Here is a 27,535-nt window from a genome sequence, read left to right as displayed (position 1 = left end):
ATTCCTGCAAATGAACCAGAATTAGCCAAAAGGCTATTTTTCATCTATTGTCCCTGGACAGATCTTAAAATTGTGTACCTAAAAAAAAACACAACAGTAAGCATGCTACAATGAAAAATACAAATATAAAAAGAAATAAAAACAGCTATGACTCTTTAAAACGGATTTAAAAATACAGAATAAGTGTTTGCTGGATTAGAGCCTGTTACAATTACTCTCCGTTTATATATATACAATTTATAGTCAATACATACATAGTCTCTGTGTTCATGTAAACAAATATTTATGTCCTGTACCGCACTTCTGGATAGATGCATTTCATTGCTTTGTACTTGTAGTGCTTACAGTGCAATGATAATAAAGTTGAATCCTATTCTATTCTATTCAGTCAGTGCTGAAGGACAGCGTCCCTATGGCATTATGCTGCTGCGAAATAATTTTGCATAGAGTCTAAAGGTTTTAGTCCTGTTGCATCATCACCTAAATGGCTTCTATGCTGCTAGTTTGCCCATATAAGCCAACTTTATGTGGAGCAGTTCTAATAGTTCTCCTGCTTGAACTTTCTCCAAAGCAGTGAATGGAGAATGCTTCTCCGGTTCAATTTAAGAGGACCACTGTGAGCCGTAGTGTTCTCATTTTTGATTGATTGGTTTAACAGTGCTCTCTGAGAGTGTTTGGAGATTTAAATGCTGTTTCATAATATTTTACTCAGCTTTAAAATTTAAAATAAAAGTTTTCAAACATTTTCTTGGTCTCTGTGATGTTGAATGTTGACTCATCTACTATTTCATTGTGGTAAAATTAGGAAAAAGGATGTAGTGACTTTTAAAAGTTTGAGTAAAAAAAAAAGAAAAGCACAGCAGGATTTTGGGGAGAATCTCTTGGAGAATTGTCTCTATCCTGTCTGCGCCTTTAAACTAAACTGGAACTAGGTCAGAGAGGCTGGACATGAATGATTTAGCACAGAGTCAGAGGATGGCACCGTCAGAGGGAAGTGTTGGGGAAATAGGTTAAAGCTGGTGCATGGGATATCTCTGTGTTTTCGTGTGTTTTGGTGTTCCAGAGCGGAAAGAAAGCTCCCCTCAAGAGCTGTTGTACATCAGAGAGCTTTAGAGAGAGGAGAAAAAAAAGCTTCATAACACACACACATGCTGAAACGGGCAGAGTAACGGCACTGACAGGGAAGGGAATAGAATAACTGGAGGATTTGGAGGGAAAACAAATCAAAGAGACATGAAGGGGGAGAGGGAGGTGGAGAGACAAAGACGATGAGGAGGGAAGAGAACGCGAGCAGGAGAAGAGGGCAGGTGGGACTACTGGATGACAGAATGAGGATCTGTTCTTGACACATTCCCCATTTTTCTCACTCCCTTTTTTCTCCCTCCCCCCAAAAAAAAAAACAACTTCTCTCGCTCCCTTGCAGTTTTTCTTTTTACCCGTCACTCAGACTCTCTCACACATTCACAAATACATATAAAAAAAAACACACTGTGACTAATAAGAGAAGTGTAGAAAAAGGCTTTAGCTATGGTCGGCAGGAGCTGGCTCCGTCCAGCAGACCACACACAAACAGCGGCTCAGAGGTGTGACTAAAGATGCAGCTTTGTCTTCACCGGGGCTCTGAACAGTAAATCCATTCCAACGCTCTGCTACTGAGACCAAGACATCTGCTAACAATCTGTCAGCACTCAAACACTAAGCAGCCACAGTAACGGACACCTGCGACTTCCAGATTTGCACCAAGGAATGCTGTAAATTTGAAATATTTCTGCAAAGTGTTTGACGATAATGACCTTTATGATGAGACCTGCTTTTCGAGTAAATTCCTCCTATAGCAGGAGCATAATCTAAAAACAAAACACCTAATCTTAAGTTTTATTGAGTTATGTTAAAAATCTAATGCAGAAATTCAAACATGTTTGATAAACATAGTATATTTATTTTCTAACAGGAACTTTTCTCATTTAAAAATGTTTTAGTCATTTAGACTTTCAAGGAATTTTTTTTCGGGGAAAACTTTTGTTTCCCCTAAGTGTAATTTCGCGTGTACTTGGTCCAAATACTGAAACTGGGTCATCGTTGGGCAGCATAGCGATCCAAACAACAGAAAAATGGCTCACATAAAACAAAATCAACTTTCCTTCATGTTCATCTCAGTCCCAAGAGCCGCATCCTTTAGAAGAACTGTGAGGAAAGATCCCCTACTGTGTGCACAAATCTTTTGAAATGTCATGAAGGGAAAACTATGAGCACTTCAATTGGAAAAAAATTAGCTTTCCATGTATTCAGTGAGCTTTAACAGCAGGGGTGCCAATAATCTACCTCACTGAACCAATGTTTCTTAATGTAGGGTTGATTTTTTTGTTCTGCATAAACATTCTTGTATTAAAGATGGGATTTTTAAAAAAAATGTCTGAGAAACTGCTATAAAATGTGGATTAATTTTAAGATTTTGTTTTAACACATCATTACCAGAGGTAACAATTATTGGGGAAATCATTTCCCTTTAATGATCTAACTTCTTAGGTTAATGAATATGAATTATATTGTAATATTATTGTGAAAAGGTAGGTTTTAAGCTTCTGAGCATGTTTTTTTAGTAGCCATAACAAAAATCTGGCAAAATACTTTAAAAACAAATCTGTTTTGATGATGTTGTTGATCCGTTTGTGGCTCTTGTTTATTGCTGTTTAATAAAGTTTGGTGGGTTGGCCTAAAAACCAATTAGCAGAGGAAAAATATTAGTTGGGGTTCATTTTGCATCCTTTATTTACATTTTTCCCTTTAATATATTAGTTCCAGCTTAACATTTCTTGCTTCCTGTAATAATATTCCATCCAATTAGCTTTAATTGCTGCAAAACATTCACTTTATAAACTGCAAATAAAATAATGGTTTAACATTTTATTTTTAATGAAAAATACGTTTTGTCACAATCTTTAAGTCTACAGTATTTTATATAAGAGGAAAAAACTAAGTGGTGAAAAATGGTCAAAATGCAAACATAAGCCGCTATTGGAACACTGCAGATGTGGATTAAACTCACTGGCGTGTGAAAGAATCAGTGCACGAGTTTCCTCTGGTGTTGCCATAAGCATGTGTACATGCATTCGTGTGGGAGGATTTTTTTTTTTTTTTTTGAGGGGGTTGGTTGCATCTTTATGTGTGGGTTTGCATCTTGGAGGGCTGTTTTCAGTGTGAAAGCAATGAACAGCTTTTGGAAGTAACGACACGTGTGTTTGGGATGCTCACATTTACTTCCTTTGTTGGTGGTAGCATAGCTGATGGTGTGTGTGTGCGTGTGTGGGGGTGTGTGTTGTGAGAGCCTTGCTCACATCTTGTTATATCTGCAGAGATGATGGCTGCAAAAAGCGGAAATGTCGTTCTGCTGGCAGAGCCGCTGGAAATGGGATCTTTGACAACACTCTGAGTCGCACACATCATTGATTAGTTTCAGCATGCAGTGACAAGTGTGACGACAAACACGGCGAGAGAGGATGAAATACGGCCAGAAAAAACACTGATCGGGTCATAACGGCATTTCCACACGACTCAAAGAATGGAAACTAGGGGGGGAAAAAAGATGGAAGGAGGAAATGATGAGGAGGAAAAGGAGGATGAGATGTATAGAGCTGAGGTATTTCACAGTGAAGGATGGAGTGAAGGAGGGGCAGGAGGAATGATGGGAGGGAGATAAAACAGAACAGAGCAGCTCAAGAGGAATAAACTGAATTTATTGTGTTCACCTTGAAGCATCAGCCAACCGTCCCGGTGCAGGAAGCTTAGAGACAGAAAACTATCTTGGAGGATTCGCACAATGTGTTTAAAGTTCAGAATCGCACCAACCTCAGCGATGCTAAGCAACATTTAACAAAAATAAACAGTAACCCCTGAAAATATTTACCTGATTATGTTTTTATCAAACGAGACGAGGATCTGCTGAAAAGTCTGTTGATTTAAATGAAGAAAGTTTTCCCAATCTGAACCCTGCCAGAAAGCATGTCTAAGAATAACAAAAACACACCTTTTATTTAGCCAGAAAACATGTAGACTGAAAAAAAAAAAAGTCACGCTTTGCACTGCCAAACTCAGAACTATAAACTCAGCAAGAAAGCACAGAATTATGTGTTTAGTGGATTATTTCCTGTTTGAAACGATGTTGCTTGGCGAGAAATGCAACACCGTAGCAAAGCCTGTTTATTTCCCTTCAAATGTTTCCAAAATGCATTTATGTGTTGAGCAGCAGAGTTCAGCATGTGGGTTGCAACCAGTAAAAACAAATCTGGATCATTGACTACAATCTGAAGAAACAAAACATTAGGAAAACTCAACAATTTATCCATTTAGCAAACAGGGATTTCAAAGACTGACTCGGTCACAAACACCACTTCCTGCCACTTAATAAAACTGGTCCCCAGTTTGGTCACATACTAATAAACCAGAGACTTAATAAAAACAAGCTCTCTGCTGCCCTGGCTTCCTTACATGGCATTCTTATTTGATTTTCTTTAATTACTTCACAGATTATAAAGCATGACGTTTAGCAAGATATTTTGCTTCAGATTCATTTACACCCCTCTGAAACCGATCCCTGCCGAGTACGGACCGAACTTCGATCAGTTAACTGTACAGAGCTTGGTTCTTACGACTGTTTACACACCACGCTAGCACGGTTCCTCACCTCCTATCGACGGTCCACGACACTACAGCTCTCGAGGTAGGAATTACGCAAACAAAAATGACGGCCCCCATAAAATTCAGAAACTTATGTGCTTGGATAGCGACCTCTGCCCAAATTTCAAATGGAGCCTCGGTCTCTGCATCATCCCAGGTCGGACCACGCTCTTTTAATGCCATTTATCGTTAATAGGCTGAGAAGAAGTTCCTGTAGTGAACAGGTGAAGAGATCTGGGAATTGCAAAGCCAGAAACACAGAAAAAATCCACGAAATGACTCATCTGACTGTAAATAGGGGATCATGTGGTTTGTTCATGCGCTTTTTGTTATCAGAGAACCGAACCAACACTGAACTGTGTCGAGCCTTACTGTTGAACTAGTAGATTTAATGCGGTTTGGTTGTGTCTGGCACGTTCCAACTCAGTTGCGTTACATTTACACTCAGTTATCTTGGTTACCGTACTCAGACCTTTCTCAGCACGGTTTCAAAAGGGCAGTGTGAATGGAGCTAGAACGTTTCATGCTTTGATTTTAAGGATGATAAAAAACAAAAACAAAACTATACTGGAGGTTAAAGGGGGACAAAGAAAAGTTGAGAAAAGTTCAGTGTGAAGAATTGAATCCAAGCAACTGGTGCAAGGAGGAACCAGAAATATAATATTCAACAACATGCTTTTTATTGGAACAATTAAGGTGGTTAACATCTGTCTTTCTTTCCTGTTTTTTCTTGCAATCCTTTTTTTTTTCTACCAGCTGAAAAAACTTTTTTTTTGGATACATTTCAAACAATATTAATCCTAACCTGATCTAGTCAGTGTCATCTTATGATTTTTTATTCTTTCCTACATTCAACTCTGCTTCTCTCCAATATCCTCGTTATATAACCCCGCTAAATCAAGCTGTATCTCTTTTTTCCATTGCATAAATGCAATCTAGAACGGCAGCTTTACCTCACATGCCTGTTTTGGACTTTAGGAGAACACGCAGAGTGAAAAATGCAAATTCCAGGCTGGGATTCTAACACTGGGCAAAGAAGCAGAGCTTAAACTTTGTGCAAAGCAACAAAAATGTAATTGAAGTCCCATCCTCAGACACTCCCAAAGACAGGAGTAGAGAAAATTGACAAAAAGAAAGAGGGATGCATCATAAAAGAGGTGTACAAAGCAGAACAGTGGAGGTGTTTGATTCAAACGGATCTCACACCGCCTTCCCTGCTGTTACACACACATTGTCAGCACATTCCTCCTACTGTATCACAGAATTGGTTTGCATGGTCCTGGAAAATGCACACCGCCACAGCGCACTGTGTGTGTGTGTGTGTAAAGAGGAAACAGGAGGGTGCATGTGTGCTCTCCCAGCTGTATCTGTTATGCATTGCTTCATGGGAATGAGCGTGTGTGCATGTGCGTTAAGGTATCCTGTGTCCGTGAAACACTTGGTATCATATATCACGTCTTAGAACAACATTAAACCCTACACCGATTTAAAGCGAGGCATGAAATCAGACATGAGACCCCCGGGAATTACAGCCGCCCCCGTGAGTACACACACAGTTTGGTGTGAGATATATGAACGCAGCGCCGTTTAAAAAGCAGGGCGTTTAACTGTGGGAGAGAGCCAGAAACAAATGACGTATTTGCTCACATCTTGTGAAATATGGGAGCAACCGTGTCATTAGCATAACTCAGTCCGACAAGCAGCAGCTATCTCTGCAGCAGTTCTTTACTGTGAAGTGTCAGACGTTCTTAGTGCTGTAAGCTCCTACAGGTGATTCAGGGGAGTTTTCCTATAAAAAGGGATTTCCTGATGGATTTTCAGTAGGCTGCTTTTAATCAGATAAAAACCAGAACACAGGAGAAAATAGTAGGTTTGATGAAGCTCAGCCAAATTACCATAAACTGCTGACTGGTACTGAACACTTTGCCAACTATAATCAGTTTTTTTTAGAACAGAGAGGAAATTTGGCTCCAGAGAGAAATATTGTCAAAGAGTTTATGATTTAAACATGTTTTCTTAACATTTAGTTATATGTGAAATAAAGAGCTTCCTCTCATCTTTATATATTGAAGTTAAATCAGGAAAGACGTGCTCTTATTTAGTCATGCAAATCCAAGTGGGATGGTGCCCAATTCTTTTTCTATCCAGGAAGGCTTTTAATGCTTTTCCAGATTATTGCAGTTTGTTTTAAATCTTTCCAGGTCTTAAAAGTTGGATTCTTATCTAATGATGCTGAAAAGCTTTGACACTACCTGACTGAAAGAAAGTCAGTTTAAAGGTGGCATCTCTCACTGTCCTTAGTTTTACTCACACAACATTTTCTATGGAAGCAAATCGTCACCATATTTCAAATGAAAATAATCCTGTTTGCATTTTCACTTTCTTCTTTAACACTGCTCATCCTTTTACTTAATTAAAATGAAAAATACATTTGAGATTTATTTTTCAAAATTACCCCAGCAAATACATACTAAAATTAAATTTGAAATGTAAAATTTGAAAATGAAAAAGCATTTCCAGAAATGCTTTTTCATTTTAAGAATGTGGCTGCATTACTTGACTCATAAATTAAATTAGTAATCAATCATCCTATTTGCATTTGCATTTTCTTCTTTAAGACTGCTCATTTTATGCCATAATCAAGGAGAAAATACAGCGGACATTGCCTTTTCGTTTTCATGGTCTGCCAGCAAAGTACTGTTCATAACTCGAAAACGAAAAAGAATTCTGAGCAGCGGGGGCAGCAGAGTGACGTCAGCAGCCGTTCTTCCTCAGGTCATTGCAGTCAGGCTACCCATCTTGTTCAGTAGGGGGCCCTGATTATAGCAGTTTTTTTTTAAGTATTTATATGTATTTGCTTGGGTACATTTTGAAAAATAAATCTCAAAAGTCTTTTTCTTTTTCATTTTAATTAAGTAAAAGGATGAGTATTCTTGAAGAAGAAAATGAAAATGCAAACAGGATTATTTATTACTAATTTCATTTGTGAGTCAAACAATGCAGCCACATTCATAAAATGAAAAAGCATTTCTAAAAATGCCTTTTCATTTGAAATATGGTAACGATTTGCTTCCATAATTTTCTGCCCCTAATCAGATGTTTTACATCCACTCAACATCAGCATAAGTGCAATTTTCGTTCTGGATTATCAGATATTTCTATGTATCATTTATTTTATTTTGGGAAGATTAGACAGCATATCCCTTTAAAGATAAATTCCCAAACATATAGGCATAATTCATTCATTTGCAACAGTGAATTCAAGGAGCTTAAAATAAGCTTTCCAAAACCAGTTCTTATTTATGTTAACTAAATCTGTTCAAATTATACTCATTTGACCCAAACCATTATAACTTTAAGCAAGTTAGTAAGAATGTTTGATAAACCAGAAGATGCTAAACTGGAGCCACCAGTATATTACTATGAAATGAGAGTCTGCAGACCAGGAAAGCAGCCCCTGCTGTACAGTCTAGCATTGAAATGTGCAGGTTCCCACATTATCAAGGTGAAAACTTTCTAGAGAAAAGTTTTATGGCCAGAGCTGAAAGACATTAAATTCTTCAGCCACAATAAAAAGAATATCTTTAAAAGGCATTTAAATCCGAGGATTGTTAAGCATGTTGGAGGTAGCATCATACTGAGGGTTGCTTTAAGAGTCTGTACTGATGAATGTCATAATGGACGACTTCCAACAGATACTTGCTGAAAGATGGACACAGCTGGATATCCCAGTAAAAAAAAATCCCAAAAAACTCATCCAAACTACTTTTGAATTGGATAAGGCAAGTTAACATCAAGCTTCTGGAGGGACAATAGGCTTAACCAGATAAAAAAGATATAATTACTATTCAAGAAATAAAAAAAAATCTGAAAAAACGCTCCGATTTCTGATAGGATGAGTTGTTAAATATTTGGTCAGAATCCTACCTTCAACTTGTTGATGGCTATAACCAGCTTTGCAAAAACTCTAATAACCAAATGTTATTAGAGTTTAACAGTATATTTCACATCAGTCATAATTCCGCACCTCTGGAGATCAGAGAAAACTTGTAGAAACTCTCAGAGAAAAAGTACAGAACAAAATTATAAAAAATGCACAAAAATACAAACACGCACACAAAGAAATATTGAGCCAGATTATGCATATATGGGAAGAATCTTAATGATCGAAGTAGGTTTATTTGGAGTCCCACAATGTTTAGATTCTTTTCTTTGCAACGTTAACTCAGCTGTTAGTTTTCTGCAAGGAAAGAAACACAAACAGCTGGATAGTATTTGGTTATCATGCTCTGTGAATGTAAAACAGCCTGAATATTTGATACAGATCAGCATAAAGGCTTAAAATAAGTGTCAATAATCTGAAGAAAGAGTAGCATCAGAGTATTTTCTATTAAAGCAAAATTTAAAAATAGGCTCTCAAAAAATTACTCTAGTAAAAATAAAAAGGTATTTTTTTATAAAAGCTCCTTCAGTGCTGATGAACTTGCTACTCGTGGTCATAACCTCTGATTTAATATCATTAAAATGATGTAATGTTACACAACATTTCAAGTTACATGCAGATTCTATAAGATTAGGATTTAAAAAATAAATATAGTAACCAGCAAATAATCAAATTTAAGTGGATGAAATCATTTAAAATCTATTTAATGCATTTATCAGTACAGAGAGTATATATGAATATTGGGTAAGAATATGATAAGCTACTTCCAGTGACCCAGAAAGTTAAAAAATAAATAAAATTGGATATAAAAATTAAGTCTAACTTAAACATCCAAAGTATCTGTGTCTCATTCAGGTGCATTTTTGGTTAAACAAGCTAAAAATTGGTGGAGTAGCCAGAGATCGACTCAGGTACAAGTCTGAATTACAATGCTGTAAAAACAAATAAGTTAAGTAAATGCAACTAAGTAAATGTATTTAATCATCACCTCCGGATTTAAAGCCTCAAATCGGAAAAAACAACAACTTTCTTTTACATAAAAAGTGCACACTGACATCAGAAATAGCACCATGGCGGGAAGGTAGGTTGGCTTCTATGATGCTGCCCACTGACCCTTGAGTTGTTTTGGTCTGGAGCAGCAAGGAGTTTACACTGCTCTACCAGATTTCCTGTCTTGGATCAAATGCTTTGGTTCAAATGGAAGGAATGAGACTTTGGGTTTGATTTAGAACCAGCACTGGATTCAGCACTTTAGTGTTAAAAGGTGCCTCAGTAGCGGAGCCAAGTAAACACAGGCATGGAGAAGAGGAAACACGGCTTCCAATATTACATTTAGCATTTCACTAGTTGTAAGTAACACTATATGTGTGCATATATTGTATATAGTTAACGCATGTAGATGCAACATTTGTAATTTTAGTAAAAAGAGACAATCTTTTTGGTTGATTTTTATTTTTTACACAAATTATACCAAATACTGAAAAAAAAAGACTGTTACAACTTCCGAAGTTAACAAATTTTTTTTTTCTATGATTTGGGGTCAAACTACTACTGAAATCTTGCCATATTTTTCTACGATGATAAAGAGGGAAGCAACGTTTACTTAAAATCCAAGGACAGATTTGCCTCTTAACTTAAATTAACCAATCAGACTAAATGTATGTTTTAATATCTGAAATATATATATATATATATATATATATATATATATATATATATATATATATATAAAATTTCAAATTGTATTAAAATATTACATAAAAACAAAACATCTCTAGAGCTCCAGGGTTTTATGTTTGAAAATTGAAGAACTGAGTTGGTTTTGCCACATGCATACTAAACAGGTTAACTCTCTATGGAGCAGACATAAATCAGGATGAGGCACTAAATTATACATATATCTGTGCTCACTGAGCATCAATAATAACATGGAGGAAACACTGCACCAGTGTGTTTGACTTTTATAGTCTGATATTAACTTAACTCTGCATATATGAGCAACTAAATGGACTCCATAAAGAGAGGTGAACAGCAGTTATTACCAGTTATCCTGTTTAGATAAATGCTGCTGGCAGATGTGCAGCATCCTGTTTCTTTACTTGAAGGTGGACCTAGAGCACCTTTTTTTGCATATTTTTTGCAGCCTCCATAATGTTGGTGATGAACTGTTTTATTCCTGAACATAATTTCTACCAATAAAGTGCCTTATTACACATGCAGCACGCTCTGTATTTATGAGCATGGCTGATTAAGATTTTACAAAAGGTTTAATTTATCTTTTAAAGCAGCAGTTTCATTTTTTGTTAAATGTACATAAAATGTCTGGACATTATAAGAACATTTCAATGCTCCATGAGTTTACGGAAAATGATCAATAAGTAAAGGAAGCCTCGACGGGTTCAGTTCTAGTTTAAATGCTACAGGATCTCAAGGTGAACGAACAGCCTGCATAGCAAAGCATGAGATTATGTAACGTTATTAATGGGTCACTGCTGTTTGAGATGCACTTACGTTAGTCTGTAGCAGCTGTGCACATGTGCAGTTCAGGGGCTCTGCTGTGTTGATTAAATGATGTATGCTACAGTGTTAAACGCCTCGGAAGGCAGCGTGGGTGAATCATTTCATTCTGGCATCTTGTCCTCCAAAACTATTAAAAGAAAAGGCTGATAAGAACTTGCAGAGAGCTAATAAAGCTAAAAAGATAAATCCTTTTGAGTTACCCTTACTTTATCAGGACTAGGCTACTGTTAAAGGAAAACAAGGAGGCAGAGGGTGTTAAGTATCCGAGTATTGATTCTTTTTCCAACTTCTTCTGCAGGAGCATAAATATTTAAAGGCAAATGAGACAATATGAGAGTTTAGAGTGAAATATTTGAGTTTTGACCCACTGCAGGAAAAAAAACCTAACCTCGTCCACTTAGAGGGAACAAGAGACGGAAAATAAAATCATAATAAAATCAAATCAGATAAACATCGTAATCAACCTGTAACACTTTCACACAAAAACAAAGAAATACAATCCTAAAGGAAAACGTAGAGGTCACAGTGCAGGGGAGTAAAATCACAGGGTTTATTTCCCATTTGGTCATAATAAAACATTGTCTCATAGCCCGCTTTAAGAGGAAGGACATGCCTAACATGGATATTCTCCATGGCTTCAATTTCATCCCAAAGTGTTGTTCCACTAAATCAGATGTCAGTGAGGCTCGGAGAGGATGTAAATTTGAAGAAAATACATGACTGCTTGACTCATCTCAGCAGCACTTAAAACACAAACCCATCTATTAAAACAACATTAAAACGAACACGGGCGCACAGCCTGGTGTCTGCATATGTAATCAATCATGCGAAGAGTCGGACAGTGGGACACGGTCGCTGCATTAGCATCATCTCAGCAGCTTTAAAGTGCAGAGTGAAGGAGAAGGACGATGAAGAGAGGAGAAGAAATGAGAGGAGAGTTAATGAGGTGTCTGGTGAGGATCGTGTCATTGGGTCCAATCACCATCTTCCTGGATCATTGAAGCTACATGGAGAAACTACTGCAGATAGCAAGAGATCAAGGACTTAACGATGGCGAGTTAAATGAGCTGAGCGCAGAAAATTATTATTTTTTTTTTAAAGAGGCTGATTGGATATGTTGTACTGTAGCTCCTGCTCACAGCGTCAGATAGGACAGAAATGTGGAAGAAAACACACATTCTGAATTTAATATCAGATGAGGATTCTAGAGATGATACAGCAGGACAACATTTGTCTTAACACTGCAAAGAAAGTCTGTACTTCATTTAGTCAGTTTACAAACAATTAAAACAATCTAAATGACTAAAATACATCTTTATTTGTGACAAAACTTTGTGGGCAAATAATCCTGTGCCGCAGGAAAGCCTGGTTGTTTTCCTATAACTGGAGCCACATTTGTAAGGAAAACGAATCAACAGAGTGGGGTTTATCTGAGACTATCCATGGAAGGAACACAGAGGGACCAACAGAACCACAACTAATGGCAATGCTGGTTGAAGAATGGGACTTCATCCCACAGCAGCGTGTGACCAAACCGCTGAAAGCACGCGAGGAAATGCCCGGCTGCTGTCATGGTAACATTCCTCCTCCATGGTGGCCTCTGCTTATATATCGCTATATAGCTAAAGAGCTTCGTTTCTACAGTCCAAACAAGAGCCGGTAGCAGGATAAATTGTTTGGAATATGACGTCAGCAATTGGCAAGTTTTCCATGTGTACATGCATTTCTTTACAACTGTGGCACCATATAAGGGCCCTGTCACACTTTGATGATCCAGCCAGCATATGCCCGACTACCCATAAGCTCCTGAAACGCTGGCATACGCTGAAGTTTCTATGTATTTTTTCAATTTTGGGCGTATGCATAGCGTATTCATAACGAGTCCAGAACTTATGCCCAGCCTGCATGAAAAGACTTATTTGATTGCTGTGTTAACCTGGCTGCTTTTTACCACCTGCCCAAAAAAAAGAATAAAGAAAATAGAAGAAGAAGGTTTGCAGTTGCAGCAGATTCAGCATCATGTCTGCTAGGAAGTTTGTTGGTCGCGGCCATGGGCGTGAACGCAGGGAGGATTCAACATACTCACCTTCACGCGAACCCTATGATGGGGATGAAGTCTGGAGGATTATTGACCGTTTCCTCCTGTGAGACCCCTTTTATAGCAAAACGCTGCCAATATGCCATTATACTGTAGCTGTACATTAGAAACACGTTCAGCGGTCCTCTGGAACACTTCAAATATGTTGATATGCATTGGAGACAATTTCTCGATAAGTTATTCACAAGTTACTCATAGGTTTTAGATAAGCTAAACACCACGACCTATGAGTAACCTACACTTAACGTATTTTAATGATCAGATGACTTACCTGTAACTTATGCCCCATGTACTCACCATATGTCGACGTGTTCCAGTGGGCTTCAACATATTCATAACTTATACAAAACGTACCTATAACTTATCCAACGTTTGCCAGTGTTTTTGCCAGATTTTATGTACGTCAGGCAAATCGTCAGGGTGTGACAGGGGCTTAAGGTGATAGTATAAGAAGTATGGTTTCTACAAAGACAATAAGGACTAATGACAATGTTTTTATGTTATTTATTTATGTTTTATGTTATTTATTTGTTTTTGAACATTAATATATTGTAAACTTTATTGAGTTAAAAAAGCGACAATGCTTTAATGAATTTTAAGCTTGGTTAAAAGCCTAATCTCAATGTTCAGTGAAGCTCAGATTTATTAAGTGTGTTTGATGAATCATATATTTTATATTTTCCTTAAATTAAGAAAGTTACTTTAAACGGTCAGTTGTTATGATGGGTAAAAGTTGACGCTTCGGTAAAGGAGGTGGCGGCGCAGAAACATGGTAACAGTCAGGCTGTGTCAGTGCTTTTTATTTCAATTTATAAAGAATTTATAAAGTCAAATCATTTATAAAGAATTAGAACATTTTGTATACACAGAGTATATACAAAACAAAATTTCGATGCATACAGCTTTTCAACAGTGAATGAGCAGGTTACAACAGTGAAATGAACATTTCCATTTATAAAGTGCAGCAGAGATCAAAATGTAAACTCCGAACTCAGGGGATTCATTACTGATCTAAATACTTTATTCTTCTTTCTTTCAAATACGAGTAATGGATCTTTAAGTTGTTACCACTGCTTTTTTCCCCCCACATTTGACAAACCATAGAGTTTTTTTGTCTTCCAAAACCCGGTTATACTATTTAACGCCAGATGCATACATCTCTATATGTTCTGCTCAGTGATGTCAAAGCTTTTTTCCAACCAAAGCTTGGTGTCTTTGAGAAACAGGCTATTTATTGACCCCATGAGAACCGTACACCCTAGCATTTATGTGGCTGATAGCTATTAAATTTAATACACCACGGTACAAAATGCTCAGCCCATAAAGCCTGAAAGATGGCATTAAAAAGTAATAGCATCTTTGTTTGCAGTGGATTTCTAGTCGTTAAAATGACCATTACAGAGCAAGCCAACTTCCTGAAGGAAAGACACAAGAATGAAAACAGAAGCCACATCCTGAGAACAATCATCTAATACTAAAATGATTTTTATAAGTCCTAAAGTATTTATTATATTGGAAAAAAATGAAACCACAGCAACTAAATGAACCTGAATAAGAACTTTTCTTAAGAAAAGCCTAAACAGATTAGAGAATGGTGAAAATCAAAAATGGGATTTTTTGTGTAACCTTTGACTTCCTTTATTGGTACATGTTTCGAATGTGTGTGCTTGAGCAGAAATATCTGTATTGGCTCACTACCTTATAGTTGGACGGATAAAACATGTAAAAACACCTAAAGAACAGCTGAAATATACATTACTGTAAAGAAAAACACTAAAACATGAGAGATGAGCATTTTTTTATATTCTTACTTCATCTCAAGGACCTCCTCCAGGTGCTTCCGCCTCTCGGCTCGCAGGGCAGTCAGATGGCCTTCCTTCTCAGCCAATGAGAGCTGGGTCGACGACAGCTTGGCTTTCATCACCTCCAGTTCCTGTTTCACCTTTTCCATGGCAACCAGTAGGTCCTCCACCTGACCCAGGAGCATAAACATATATTTAACATTTTCTTCCTAAAGATCCTCTATAGTTTGAAGGGTTTACTTAAAGCTACAGTGTGTAATTTTCAGCGACATCTAGCGGTCAGACTGCAGACTGCAGCAACATGAACGTCTCCCCCCCACCGCTTCTCCCCCCCAACAGTACGGCGAGCGTTACGGGACAAAATGTCTTCCACGACGTCCGCATCACCTACCTTCTCAAGTGATGAGGTTTGTTTACATAGATAATTTTACAGATAGTATTTCATTAGTCTGTGTAGGGTATAGATTTCATGTAGACTTAAGATAATAAATATACCCGTTATTTTTTCTACGTCGTCGTGACATTTTGGTGAGCTGCTTTGCATGGTGATATAAACAGACGAAGTAATTGTAGTCATTAGTTTAACAGCGAGATTGTGTTCGCTGGAAGAATATATATTCCCCGTTTACAGAGTCCAAGTCTTGTTTGTGGCACGGGGGTTACAAGGCAAGGAAGAGGGAAAGGAAGAGGGCAGAGAGGCCGGGGTGAGCGTGCAGCTAGGGCCAGGCGAGAGAGGGGAGCCAGCGGGGTGAGAGCAGAGGAGGAAAGGCTTGAAGATCTCCAAAGGAGCCGGAGAGAAGTAACCGAGGTATATATCCAGAAAATTATTTTACAGAAAATTACTGAATCATTACCTGTGAAACGTCAGGGACGTTGCTGAATAAGTATACTGGAGAGTAACAGCATCATCACGCAGCATGTTATTGTTTTAGACAGGTCTGAGCATCCTGTACTCCAAAAACTGCAGTGATATAAGACAATTGTGTGTATAGGATTAATTACCTGTCCAAGAGAAAACTGGCAACTTGAGCGTCACTTTGAAAACCTTTTTCCTCCATCAGTGACTTCCATCGTGTAAATGCCGTGCCAATGTTGATCCGTGTTTTTTGTCGTTTCTTGTCACTCTTGCGTTTATTCTCGTCGTGTTTCCGCTTCTTAGATGACGGGGGTTCGGTGTCCGCCGCTTTTCGTTGTGATACAGAGTAGGCATGATCCTCCATTCGTCTGATGTTTGGCCACACAGTGTCAAACAGTTTGCAAAGTCACTCACGCCTGCCGCCTTGTTTACCTTTCTTGTTACCGAGGCGCAGTATACTTGCTTCTTCTTCTTCTTTGGTTTCAGGCAGACTAAACGCTTCTCAGGCATAATACTGCCATCTACTGTTCAGTACCGTCTCAGTTCATCTCTCTCAACTTGCCGTAGTTATTTTCGAGCGTCATGGGAGATCTCGCAATCGCTAGTTTGTTGCCTCTGCGCTGCCGTAGCGCAAAGATGTCAGCCTCCATGGCTGCGAGACCCGCTCCTATGTAATTATAAATAACGAATTCTAAGGCAACGCAAATGTTATGGTTAAAAGGCTGAGCTCATAGGTGATGATAAATAACATAGTTATGTATAATATATTAAATTTCTGAATTTATATGCCTGTAATTATTACACACTGTAGCTTTAATTTATCTGTTTTTGTTAAACTCGCTCCACGGCAGAACATCAAGCAGCTCATTTTCCTACTCCCCATTTTGCCTTTTTATAATCTCCAAGTTGTTTCTCTTTCTCCCTCACTTTTCTAATACATATTTCATCTCAGCCTGTTCCTTTCACTGGCTGTATATCACCGTGTCAGTTTAATGCGTGTGAGGTCAGTCTGTATTTCTTAAGGCCAGACAACGACTCGGCTAAGATCCAAAGAAAGGAAAAAGCAGAGAGAAGGGAAAGAAAACCATCCAACAGAAAAGGTGAACAATTAAAAAAAGTAAGGTTTTCAAAGGAAAAGTCAGATTCTGCATTCAAAAAAAGATTTATTTCAAACAAAATAAACCAAAAAAGTGACCTTAGCTACAATTCTGAACCATCTATTAACAACTTAAAATGGTAGGGATTACGAACTAATTAGCATTAACATTTAATTAGAACATAAACCGAAGATTTTTTTGGAGATCTTAATATTTAAAGTACATTTACAACACCATAAAGAACTTAATGAATGTTAGAATTAGTGGGTTTTCTCCTACTCGTTCAGGCGCAAACATACAGTGGTACTTAAAGCTACAGTGTGTAATAATTACAGGCATATAAAGTCAGAAATTTAATATATTATACATAACTATGTTATTTATCATCACCTATGAGCTCAGCCTTTTAACCATAATATTTGCGCTGCCTTAGAATTCGTTATTTATAATTACATAGGAGCGGGTCTCGCAGCCATGGAGGCTGACATCTTTGCGCTACGGCAGCGCAGAGGCAACAAACTAGCGATTGCGAGATCTCCCATGACGCTCAAAAATAACTACGGCAAGTTGAGAGAGATGAACTGAGACGGTACTGAACAGTAGATGGCAGTATTATGCCTGGGAAGCGTTTAGTCTGCCTGAAACCAAAGAAGAAGAAGAAGCAGGTATACTGCGCATCAGTAACAAGAAAGGTGAACAAAGGCGGCAGGCGTGAGTGACTTTGCAAACTGTTTGGCACTGTGTGGCCAAACATCAGACGAATGGAGGATCATGCCTACTCTGTATCACAACGAAAAGCGGCGGACACCGAACCCCCGTCATCTAAGAAGCGGAAACACGACGAGAATAAACGCAAGCGTGACAAGAAACGACAAAAAACACGGATCAACATTGGCACGGCATTTACACGATGGAAGTCACTGATGGAGGAAAAAGGTTTTCAAAGTGACGCTCAAGTTGCCAGTTTTCTCTTGGACAGGTAATTAATCCTACACACACAATTGTCTAATATCACTGCAGTTTTTGGAGTACAGGATGCTCAGACCTGTCTAAAACAATAACATGCTGCGGCGTGATGATGCTGTTCCTCTCCAGTATACTTATTCAGCAACGTCCCTGACGTTTCACAGGTAATGATTCAGTAATTTTCTGTAAAATAATTTTCTGGATATATACCTCGGTTACTTCTCTCCGGCTCCTTTGGAGATCTTCAAGCGTTTCCTCCTCTGCTCTCACCCCGCTGGCACCCCTCTCTCGCCTGGCCCTAGCTGCACGGCCTCCCTGCCTTCGCCCTCGTCCTCTCCCTCTTCCTCGCGTTGTAACCCCCGTGCCACCAAAATGACTTGGACTCTGTAAACGGGGAATATATATTCTTCCAGCGAACACAATCTCGCTGTTAAACTAATGACTACAATTAGTAGTCTGTTTATATCACCATGCAAAGCAGCTCACCAAAACGTCACAACGATGTAGAAAAAATAACGGGTATATTTATTATCTTAAGTCTACATGAAATCTATACCCTACTCAGACTAATGAAATACTATCTGTAAAATTATCTATGTAAACAAACCTCATCACTTGAGAGGGTAGGTGATGCGGACGTCGTGGAAGAAATTTTGTCCCGTAACGCTCGCCGTACTGTTGGGGGGGAGAAGCGGTGGGGGGGGAGATGTTCATGTTGCTGCGGTCTGCAGTCTGACCGCTAGATGTCGCTGAAAATTACACACTGTAGCTTTAAGGTTACAAAATGCCTTCGCAACTTCTTGTGATTGTCTTTGATTGACTGCAGCCTCGAGTTTCTCTTGGCAAGCGTACAAAGGTTCTGTTTGAAACCAAAAGTCAGAACAAAGCAGGAAACCTCTTTGAAGATCTAAAGAATATTCTATCTATCTAATCAATCTAATATCGCTTTGCAAGAAATTATTTAGAGCCGTTTCTAAACCAGATCGGAAGTTCAAGCAAATCCACATGAAAATCCTATTTGGAAGCATCGAATCTAAACCAAAAAACACCGTTAGATGAAAGGCGATTGCTTTGGATGTTCAGCAGCAAATCTGGATCGAGTCAGACTCACCGAATGGAAAACTGCTTTTTTTCACTTAAGGCTGCACAATTAATCATATTTGCAAGAAAATCACAATTTTATAGCGACTTTATTCCACCCTGGTTCATTTTAAAAGCCCTAAAGTCAACGATAGCCATATCCATCAGGGGTTTATGTAAACGTTTCACTGAAATGTTTCCCTTAATTTACTGACTTTACTACAATTTAGAAAAGGGCAAAATTCTGCAGACGTTTGCAACATCAGGATCAGCCATTAAACACAGAAATATACATAAAAAAATGTCTATTAATGACTGGAATGAGTGAGGATTAGGCAGATAAACTAAAAGAAAGACATATTCCAACATTTTACATATCTAGAATTTAAATAATTAATTAATTTTGTTGTTTTTTTTTTTTATTACTTATTTTTTTCCATATCTGACACCAAGTTCCAATATGTACACTATATTGCCAAAAGTATTTGCTCACCCATCCAAATTATTGGAATCAGGTGTTCCAATCACTTCCATGGCCACAGGTGTATAAATTCAAGCACCTAGGCATGCAGACTGTTTTTACAAACATTTGTGAAAGAATGGGTCGCTCTCAGGAGCTCAGTGAATTCCAGCGTGGAACTGTGATAGGATGCCACCTGTGCAACAAATCCAGTCGTGAAATTTCCTCGCTCCTAAATATTCCACAGTCAACTGTCAGCTGTATTATAAGAAAATGGAAGTGTTTGGGAACGACAGCAACTCAGCCACGAAGTGGTAGGCCACGTAAACTGACGGAGCGGGGTCAGCGGATGCTGACGCGCATAGTGCGAAGAGGTCGCCAACTTTCTGCAGAGTCAATCACTACAGACCTCCAAACTTCATGTGGCCTTCAGATTAGCTCAAGAACAGTGCGCAGAGAGCTTCATGGAATGGGTTTCCATGGTCGAGCAGCTGCATCCAAGCCATACATCACCAAGTGCAATGCAAAGCGTCGGATGCGGTGGTGTAAAGCACGCCGCCACTGGACTCTAGAGCAGTGGAGACGCGTTCTCTGGAGTGACGAATCGCGCTTCTCCATCTGGCAATCTGATGGACGGGTCTGGGTTTGGCGGTTGCCAGGAGAACGGTACTTGTCTGACTGCATTGTGCCAAGTGTAAAGTTTGGTGGAGGGGGGATTATGGTGTGAGGTTGTTTTTCAGGAGCTGGGCTTGGCCCCTTAGTTCCAGTGAAAGGAACTCTGAATGCTTCAGCATACCAAGACATTTTGGACAATTCCATGCTCCCAACTTTGTGGGAACAGTTTGGAGCTGGCCCCTTCCTCTTCCAACATGACTGTGCACCAGTGCACAAAGCAAGGTCCATAAAGACATGGATGACAGAGTCTGGTGTGGATGAACTTGACTGGCCTGCACAGAGTCCTGACCTCAACCCGATAGAACACCTTTGGGATGAATTAGAGCGGAGACTGAGAGCCAGGCCTTCTCGTCCAACATCAGTGTGCGACCTCACAAATGCGCTTCTGGAAGAATGGTCAAAAATTCCCATAAACACACTCCTAAACCTTGTGGACAGCCTTCCCAGAAGAGTTGAAGCTGTTCTAGCTGCAAAGGGTGGACCGACGTCATATTGAACCCTATGGATTAGGAACGGGATGTCACTTAAGCTCATATGTGAGTCAAGGCAGGTGAGCAAATACTTTTGGCAATATAGTGTATGTGTCATATATTAATATTTATATGGACAGACACACTTTGGGATTTTTATCCAAACATTTTTTTCTTGTTAGCCATTCCATTGCCTTCAGAGAGGAGAGCGACCTACATTTTGTCCACAGATAGCTTATAAATACTGTCATACAATAATACAAAACAGAGGGGTCTGATGTAAGACGTCAGAGAAATGTGAAACAGAAATTAGAAAAAAAAAAACAAGACCAAAAACAAAGGGATATTTTCTTCATAGTCTGATTGATGCAAAGTTCTCAAACTAAAATCGTTTGAGCCGACGAGACAACCAGTGGAAGGGAAAAAAAGAAAGAATTCCCCATCCGGCTGTTCATTAAAAACAACTTTCGCAGATAGATAAATGAAAGAATGGAATAAAAAAAAAAAACGAAATAACCATCTGATAACAGGGGAAATATAAATAAATGGTATTTGAGGATTCTTGGTTACCTTCGACCATCTAAATCCGCTTGTGGTGAACTCATGAATTGGAATGTGAGACAGCTGCATACAAATGACAGAAAAAAGAGAGACGTGAGAAGAAGGAGTGATTGCAGTGAGGGGAGACGAGTTTAAGGAAGGGGAGAGTAATTAAAAAAGGGGCCTCAGGATGCAGAGTAAAGTAAAGAGAAATCAAAAGGTATGAAGGAAAAATATATAAGGACAGGGAGGCTGTTTAAGACCGGAGAAGACGAGATATAAGAGATGATGAGGGATAAATACCGATTACACAGTAGACTGCAAAATACAAAGCAGTGAGAAATATAAGCAGCACTTAATCAAGTAATTTATAAAAAAAAGGATGGAAAAGGTGACACTGAACAATAAGCATGTCTCAGTGAGAGAGGGGTGGAGGACAGGGCCAAGCAGGGGAAGTGAGGAACTGGAAAGAAGACGCTTCGTTTGGAAATATTTCTGATGTTAGGGTTTCAAACTGCCCCAAAATCAAATATATATTTTTAGTTAAACAGAAATACTGAGGTTTACTATGATCGTATTGTATGGATGCAGCTCTGTGAACCTGCAGACTGAACATTATAGAAACAGCAGGCTCCATTTGGAGGTTTCTGTTTAGGAAGGATTTCAGGTTTATTTAAAGATCAAAACAAGATGAACCACAAGAGAAAGAGCAGCGAGTTCAAGAATAAAAATTCTCCCTTAATAGAAACCGGGATGCAAAGGAGGGGCACGTCTGTCTCCAGTTTGAGACAGATGGAGTGCGTCCCGCTGCCGGCTCACTGCTGCGTCACACACATGCGCACCTTTCTGTGCAGATCACACATACAGTAGTGACTCATGTCTAGCTGCAAAGGTTTGGTTTGTTTTCATGTGGTTCTGGTAAAAACGGTTTTGACAGGCAAATCAGATTCATAAGGCAGCCCCCCCTCCCGCCCCACACACACACACTTGTTGACAGTATGGTTGAATATAAAAGCCGTCTGCGTACCAGTATTGAGTCAGAGTGTTTATAAGTGGGTCTAGTTTGGCAGCATTTGCATGTGGGAGCCTTTGAACCGGCCGGCCTCATTACGGGAGGAAATCTTCTTCTCCCGTCATCTTTTTATAAATAATTATGTTAAAGGTTAATTGCCCTGACGCAGCTGCATGAAAAGAAACTCAAAAATATTTATTTATGATTTACTTGCGCCCACAAAGACGCATTTCCAGGTCGAAATCCAAAGCTGGTTTCCATTTGGTTTCTGCTAAATGTGCGATTTTAAATGGTCAGAGCTCGGTTTAAACATCGGATTGCCCTTCATTCCGCCATATTTGTCTGTTTGTGTTTGAAAAAAATGTGTCCTCTGTCCTGCCTGCTAGCGCCACATAACACACATGTGTACGCTTGCTGAAAGGTTGAGTTAGAGTTGTTGATGTTGGGAGAGGACTGCAATGGGTGTTTGGCTGACATCTCCACTCATTCACCACAAACTGACATCCCTGTCCTTTCCTCTTTGGAGCATTTTGAGACCGGGCCCCACTCCACCCTTAATGGCCTCCGCTCTCCCTAATTAAAGTTGCACTTGCAGCTTTTTGATTCCTTTCAACGTTTCCCAACCAATATAAAGTTAAAACAGTTACTTTCAGAGGGAAAAATAAATAAAACCTTTTGTTTTTATTTTAGAAACCTGTTGTTTTTAAACAACCTGTTCAAATTCTTCACTTATTCAAGTAGATGACAACAAAGAGTCCAAGATGACATGCAAACTAGATCCCTTCCCTATCAGTCTGCTTCAGGTTAAGGTCACATACTGACGGAAGGACGTCCCCCCTAAAATTACACAACCTATTAAAACCTGAATTAGTTTCTGCATGAAAAAAATTTCATGTTTCTCTAATCAGTCTAGATCAGGGGTGGGCAACTCCAGTCCTTGAGGGCCGGTTTCCTGAAACATTTAGGCTATGTTCACACTGCAGGCCTTGATGCTCAATTCCGATTTTTTTTTTTAAATCTGATTTTTTTGCCTTGCCGTTCACATTTCCAAATATATGCGACATGTATGTGATCTCCTGTGTAAACTGCATTCTTTCAGCTTAAGTTTCCAACATGCGCAGTAGAGGAAGCAATGACGTCACAAGCCAGCATGCTTCATGTTTACAGAAGTAAACATGGATGGTAGTGCCGGAGCGCATCTAGTGAACTTTCTAGACCTTAAAACCTCAATCTTTTCAAAACAGGTCGGACACAGGTCGCATCTCAAAAGACCAGATTCGTATCGAATCCAGGACCACATAGCCAAGTGGCCTGGGTTGCATTGGAAAAAAAGGTTGTGTTGTTCAGACTGCCATGAGAAGATCAGATCCAGGTTGCATGTGGGCAAAAAAAAAAAAAATGGATTTGGGTCTCTTCAGGTAGCATTTGAACATAGCCTTAGATTCATCCTTGGTCCATCATACCTGAATCAAATGGTTGAATTACCTCCCCAGTATGCAATCAATTTCTCCAGAGTCTTTTTAATTATCTATTTACTTGATTCAGGTAGTTAAGTCAAGGACATACACTGCAAAAAATATAAATCTCAATAAGTTATTTTTTCTTAAAATAAGTGTGTTTTTCCTTGATTTGAGGAGATAAGTAAGACACTTTGCCAATGGAACAAGACAATTTCCTTTTAAAATAAGAAAAAACTATTTTATCGTCTTATTTCAAGTAAATATTATCTAACTATCTTATTTTAAGAGTGAAAATACTCATTCCATTGGCAAATCATCTTATTTACCTGCTCAAATTAAGGCTAAATATACTTAATTTAAGCCATTTTTTACTTATTTCTGGATTGTTTTTGCAGTGTATCTAAAAGTTGATGGACACAGGCCCTCCAGGACTGGAGTTGCCCACTCCTGCTCTAGATTGATAATAGTTATAAATGAACTTTATTGATTTCACATTGGAGAAATTTACCTCTGCGTTTAACCCATCCCCTTGGGGAGCAGTGGCTGCCATCGTGGGACGCCCGGCAAGCATTAGGGGTTAAGGGTCTTTGCTCAGGGACCCAGAGTGGCAGTCTGTGGGAGTGGGGCTTAAACTCAGAACCTCAGGATTTCAAGCTCTATGCCCTAACCACTAGGCCACCAAGTTTGTGGTCCAACTATTCTACTTTGTTTACTATCTGCTTTTATCTTTACTTACTTATATCTTCCTTATATTCTATTGTTTAATTTGTGTAAAGCACTTTGAATTGTCTTTGTTCTCAACTGTGTTAAATAAATAAACCTGTCTTTCGTTTCTCGCCTTTCTCTCTGCATAGCTAAAATATTTTTGGGTAAATGGCAGAAAGGCCCTAATTTGACCATTTCTTTGTTGATGCAAAACATCAACATGCAAAATGAAAAACAGAGGAGAGCCGTTAAGAGTTTTTCCAGGCAATTTAGCTGAGGATGGTATTTAAAGGATACGTCCTCAGTTATAAAACATAACATTTGAATCCTTCTCATTTCCCCCTGCAATATGAAATCTACGTACAGTCTGTGTTATTGTTCCTGTCAAATGCGCTCATCAAAACGGTTTCTTTTTCGTTGCATCATTACATCATGAGGGCAATCTAACCTGTCAGCTGCATCACTTTAAACTGATTTTCTTGTGTTTGATGTCTCTGAAACTTGACTGGAATTTGAAACGGCATGTTTGATCTTTTTTTCTTCTTCCAGCAGACGAAAATGTTTTGTAAGCTGTATTTCACCTTCACACATCCGTGTGACTGCCTTACTCTGTCCACCGGGCCTTTAATTATCTGTCCTTCCTCTACACCGTCTGTCTGTGCGAAGCGTCTTCTGCCGTGCGGCTCGTTAGCACCCTCCTCGGAGGAGGACGTGAGGAAGCATACCTCAGGAGTAAAACATCTGTTTTCATGCCTGCCTTTACACGTCTCTTCAGAAGCCGGCCAGTAAGTAAAGGCCGGAGCAGACGTTTAGAGGCAGTAATAACAAGAGTCCAGCCGTTTTGCCAACATCTACAGCAGGCCGTGTTTTCTCAGTGCAGCTTTAGTCCTCAGCCCACACTGCATTCCAGCCCCCTCCACTTGTCAAAACCCATCGTGGCAGTGGGGAACGTTTCCCATCTCTATGGCCTCGTTAAGTCACCGCCGCTCCGGGGAGCGAAACACACAAACACACTCCTCGCGGTCTGAGGTTGCATCCGCCGAACCGTTCCCTTCTGAGCCTCCATTTACCACCGCCGTGAGCTCTCCCACTGTCTCCATTTAGATGAACTGCAATACGACTTAAAGCGGTTGGTGCACAGTCCATTTAAAATCATGGCTGGTTGTGTGTTGACTGTATAGAGGGACAAAATGTAGCTGTTCTTAAAATAGGAATGTGTTTACTTCTGCTCTAAATGAAGAGTGACTGGGCAAACACAGAGCCGCACCTGAAGGGGCTCCGCCGGGAGTGGGCGTGCTGGTTGCTGCTCCCGTTTTTAGTGGGGAGGATATGTAGATGTTAGAGAATTTTTTGCTTCAACTAGTCTGTTTTAGGTGAACTAAGCACAGTCTGATAAAACATGGACTGAGTTTAGGAAAAGTTTAGGATAGAGCTTGGTTCACAGATTTACCATTCAGGGGAAACCAACTCGTGCATCACAGCGGGAGTCCACCGCACACACTTTACCTGCTTCTCAGCATGTGAGCGTGCGTGCTCCTCCTGGGCCAACACCACCTCCCGCTCTGCTGTGATCTGAACACTTTCCCTCAGTGCCTCCTCCAGCTCCTCAATGCGCTCCTCCTTCTGTCGCAGAGAATCCTGCAGAGAACAGGGATGGGAAGATAGAGATCTGATCAAAACCTGTTTTCTCACCACGTTCATCTATCCAACTGTTTAAACATGAGAGTTGCTAATAGAAAAAAAAAAAACGATTTTCAGCTTGACCCTGACTGGTAACAAGCTGGCAAGAAACGTGAAAAATCTCCAGGTGACAAAGGCAGTTCATGATCTAAATGTTGGTATCAAAAAATATGGGCTCCTTATATGACTCTAAATGTACCCATTTCTCTTAGCCACCATTTTAAAGCAGAGACACTAAAGAACATAAATCCAAGACAGACGTCTACTAATAATCAAAACTCTAGAAAACATCTAAACCTGCTCCTGTCTGCAGTCAGAGATGTAATGATTAGGTGAAACAGCTTGTAAAAATGGGTCTTAACACAGATCTAAGTTTGTTCTGCTAACATGCAGCGTGGGAAGGATGGGAGGTAAAATACTTTGCGAGTCTGCAGTTTTAAAAAGGGACCAAAAACCGGCGAGCATCTTATAATCTTTGTCTAGAGCAGAGGTCTTCAACAAGGGGTCCGTGAGCCTTAGGAGGTCCACGGAGGTACTGCATGGGGGTCGCGAAAGACTTTTTTTAAAATATTCCCCCTGCCCTTTTTTCCACTAACTGAAATGTTTTAAATCCACATTATTGTGAATTCAACACACTGTAGTAAACAGATATATGGAGGCAGAAGATGTCTTTCAGGCATCAATGCACACATTCAGCGATACACGGGAGCTCTTTTAATCTGGGCACCGTTTCATTCACAACACCTGTCCCATCAACCAGGAATCAGAATCGTACAATTCATACAACATACAGGTGCTGGTCATAAAATTAGAATATCATGAAAAAGTAGATTGATTTCAGTAATTCCATTTAAAAAGTGAAACTTGTATATTATATTCATACATTACATACAAACTCATATATTTCAGATGTTTATTTTGTTTAATTTTGATGATTACAAATGACAACAAATGAAAATCTCAAATTCATCATATCAGAAAATTAGAATATTACTGAAGACCAATAAAAACAAAGGATTTATAGAAATGTTGGCCAACTGAAAAGTATGAACATGAAAAGTATGAGCATGTACAGCACTCAGTATTTAGTTGGGCCTCCTTTGGCCTGTATTACTGCAGCAATGCGGCGTGGCATGGAGTCGATCAGTCTGTGGCACTGCTCAGGTGTTATGATAGCCCAGGTTGCTCTAATAGTGGCTTTTAGCTCTTCTGAATTGTTGGGTCTGGTGTATTGCATCTTCTTCCTCACAATACCCCATAGATTTTCTATGGGGTTAAGGTCAGGAGAGTTTGCTGGCCAATTAAGAACAGGGATACCATGGTCCTTCAACCAGGTACTGGTAGCTTTGGCACTGTGTGCAGGTGCCAAGTCCTGTTGGAAAATGAAATCTGCATCTCCAAAAAGTTGGTCAGCTGCAGGAAGCATGAAGTGCTCTAAAACTTCCTGGTATGTGGCTGCGTTGACCCTGGACCTCAGAAAACACAATGGACCAACAC

At 39.4% G+C, this 27,535-nt stretch overlaps 1 protein-coding gene across 13 annotated transcripts in view; it reads right to left on the bottom strand.

The window, feature by feature from the left end:
- LOC119792970 (ELKS/Rab6-interacting/CAST family member 1-like) overlaps positions 1-27,535 on the bottom strand; it is a 163,860-nt gene that overhangs the window by 58,364 nt on the left and 77,961 nt on the right. For 8 of the 13 annotated variants that reach the window (XR_005282050.1, XR_005282051.1, XM_038299846.1 and 5 more), the window contains 2 exons: positions 25,865-25,996; positions 15,047-15,207 (listed from right to left, as the gene is read on the bottom strand). Coding sequence is in view for 10 of the 13 variants with exons in the window: in XM_038299846.1 (XP_038155774.1) it covers positions 15,047-15,207; positions 25,865-25,996 (293 nt within the window). In the remaining 3 variants the exon portion in view is untranslated. Of the gene's footprint in view, positions 1-15,046; positions 15,208-21,211; positions 21,266-25,864; positions 25,997-27,535 lie in introns of all 13 variants that reach the window. The other 5 variants (XR_005282049.1, XM_038299841.1, XM_038299843.1 and 2 more) reach the window with 1 other exon arrangement.

Source organism: Cyprinodon tularosa, unplaced genomic scaffold, assembly GCF_016077235.1.
Source record: "Cyprinodon tularosa strain WSP-4 unplaced genomic scaffold, ASM1607723v1 ctg437, whole genome shotgun sequence".
Lineage (NCBI taxonomy): Eukaryota > Metazoa > Chordata > Actinopteri > Cyprinodontiformes > Cyprinodontidae > Cyprinodon > Cyprinodon tularosa.
This window is presented reverse-complemented; position numbering and strand designations above follow the sequence as displayed.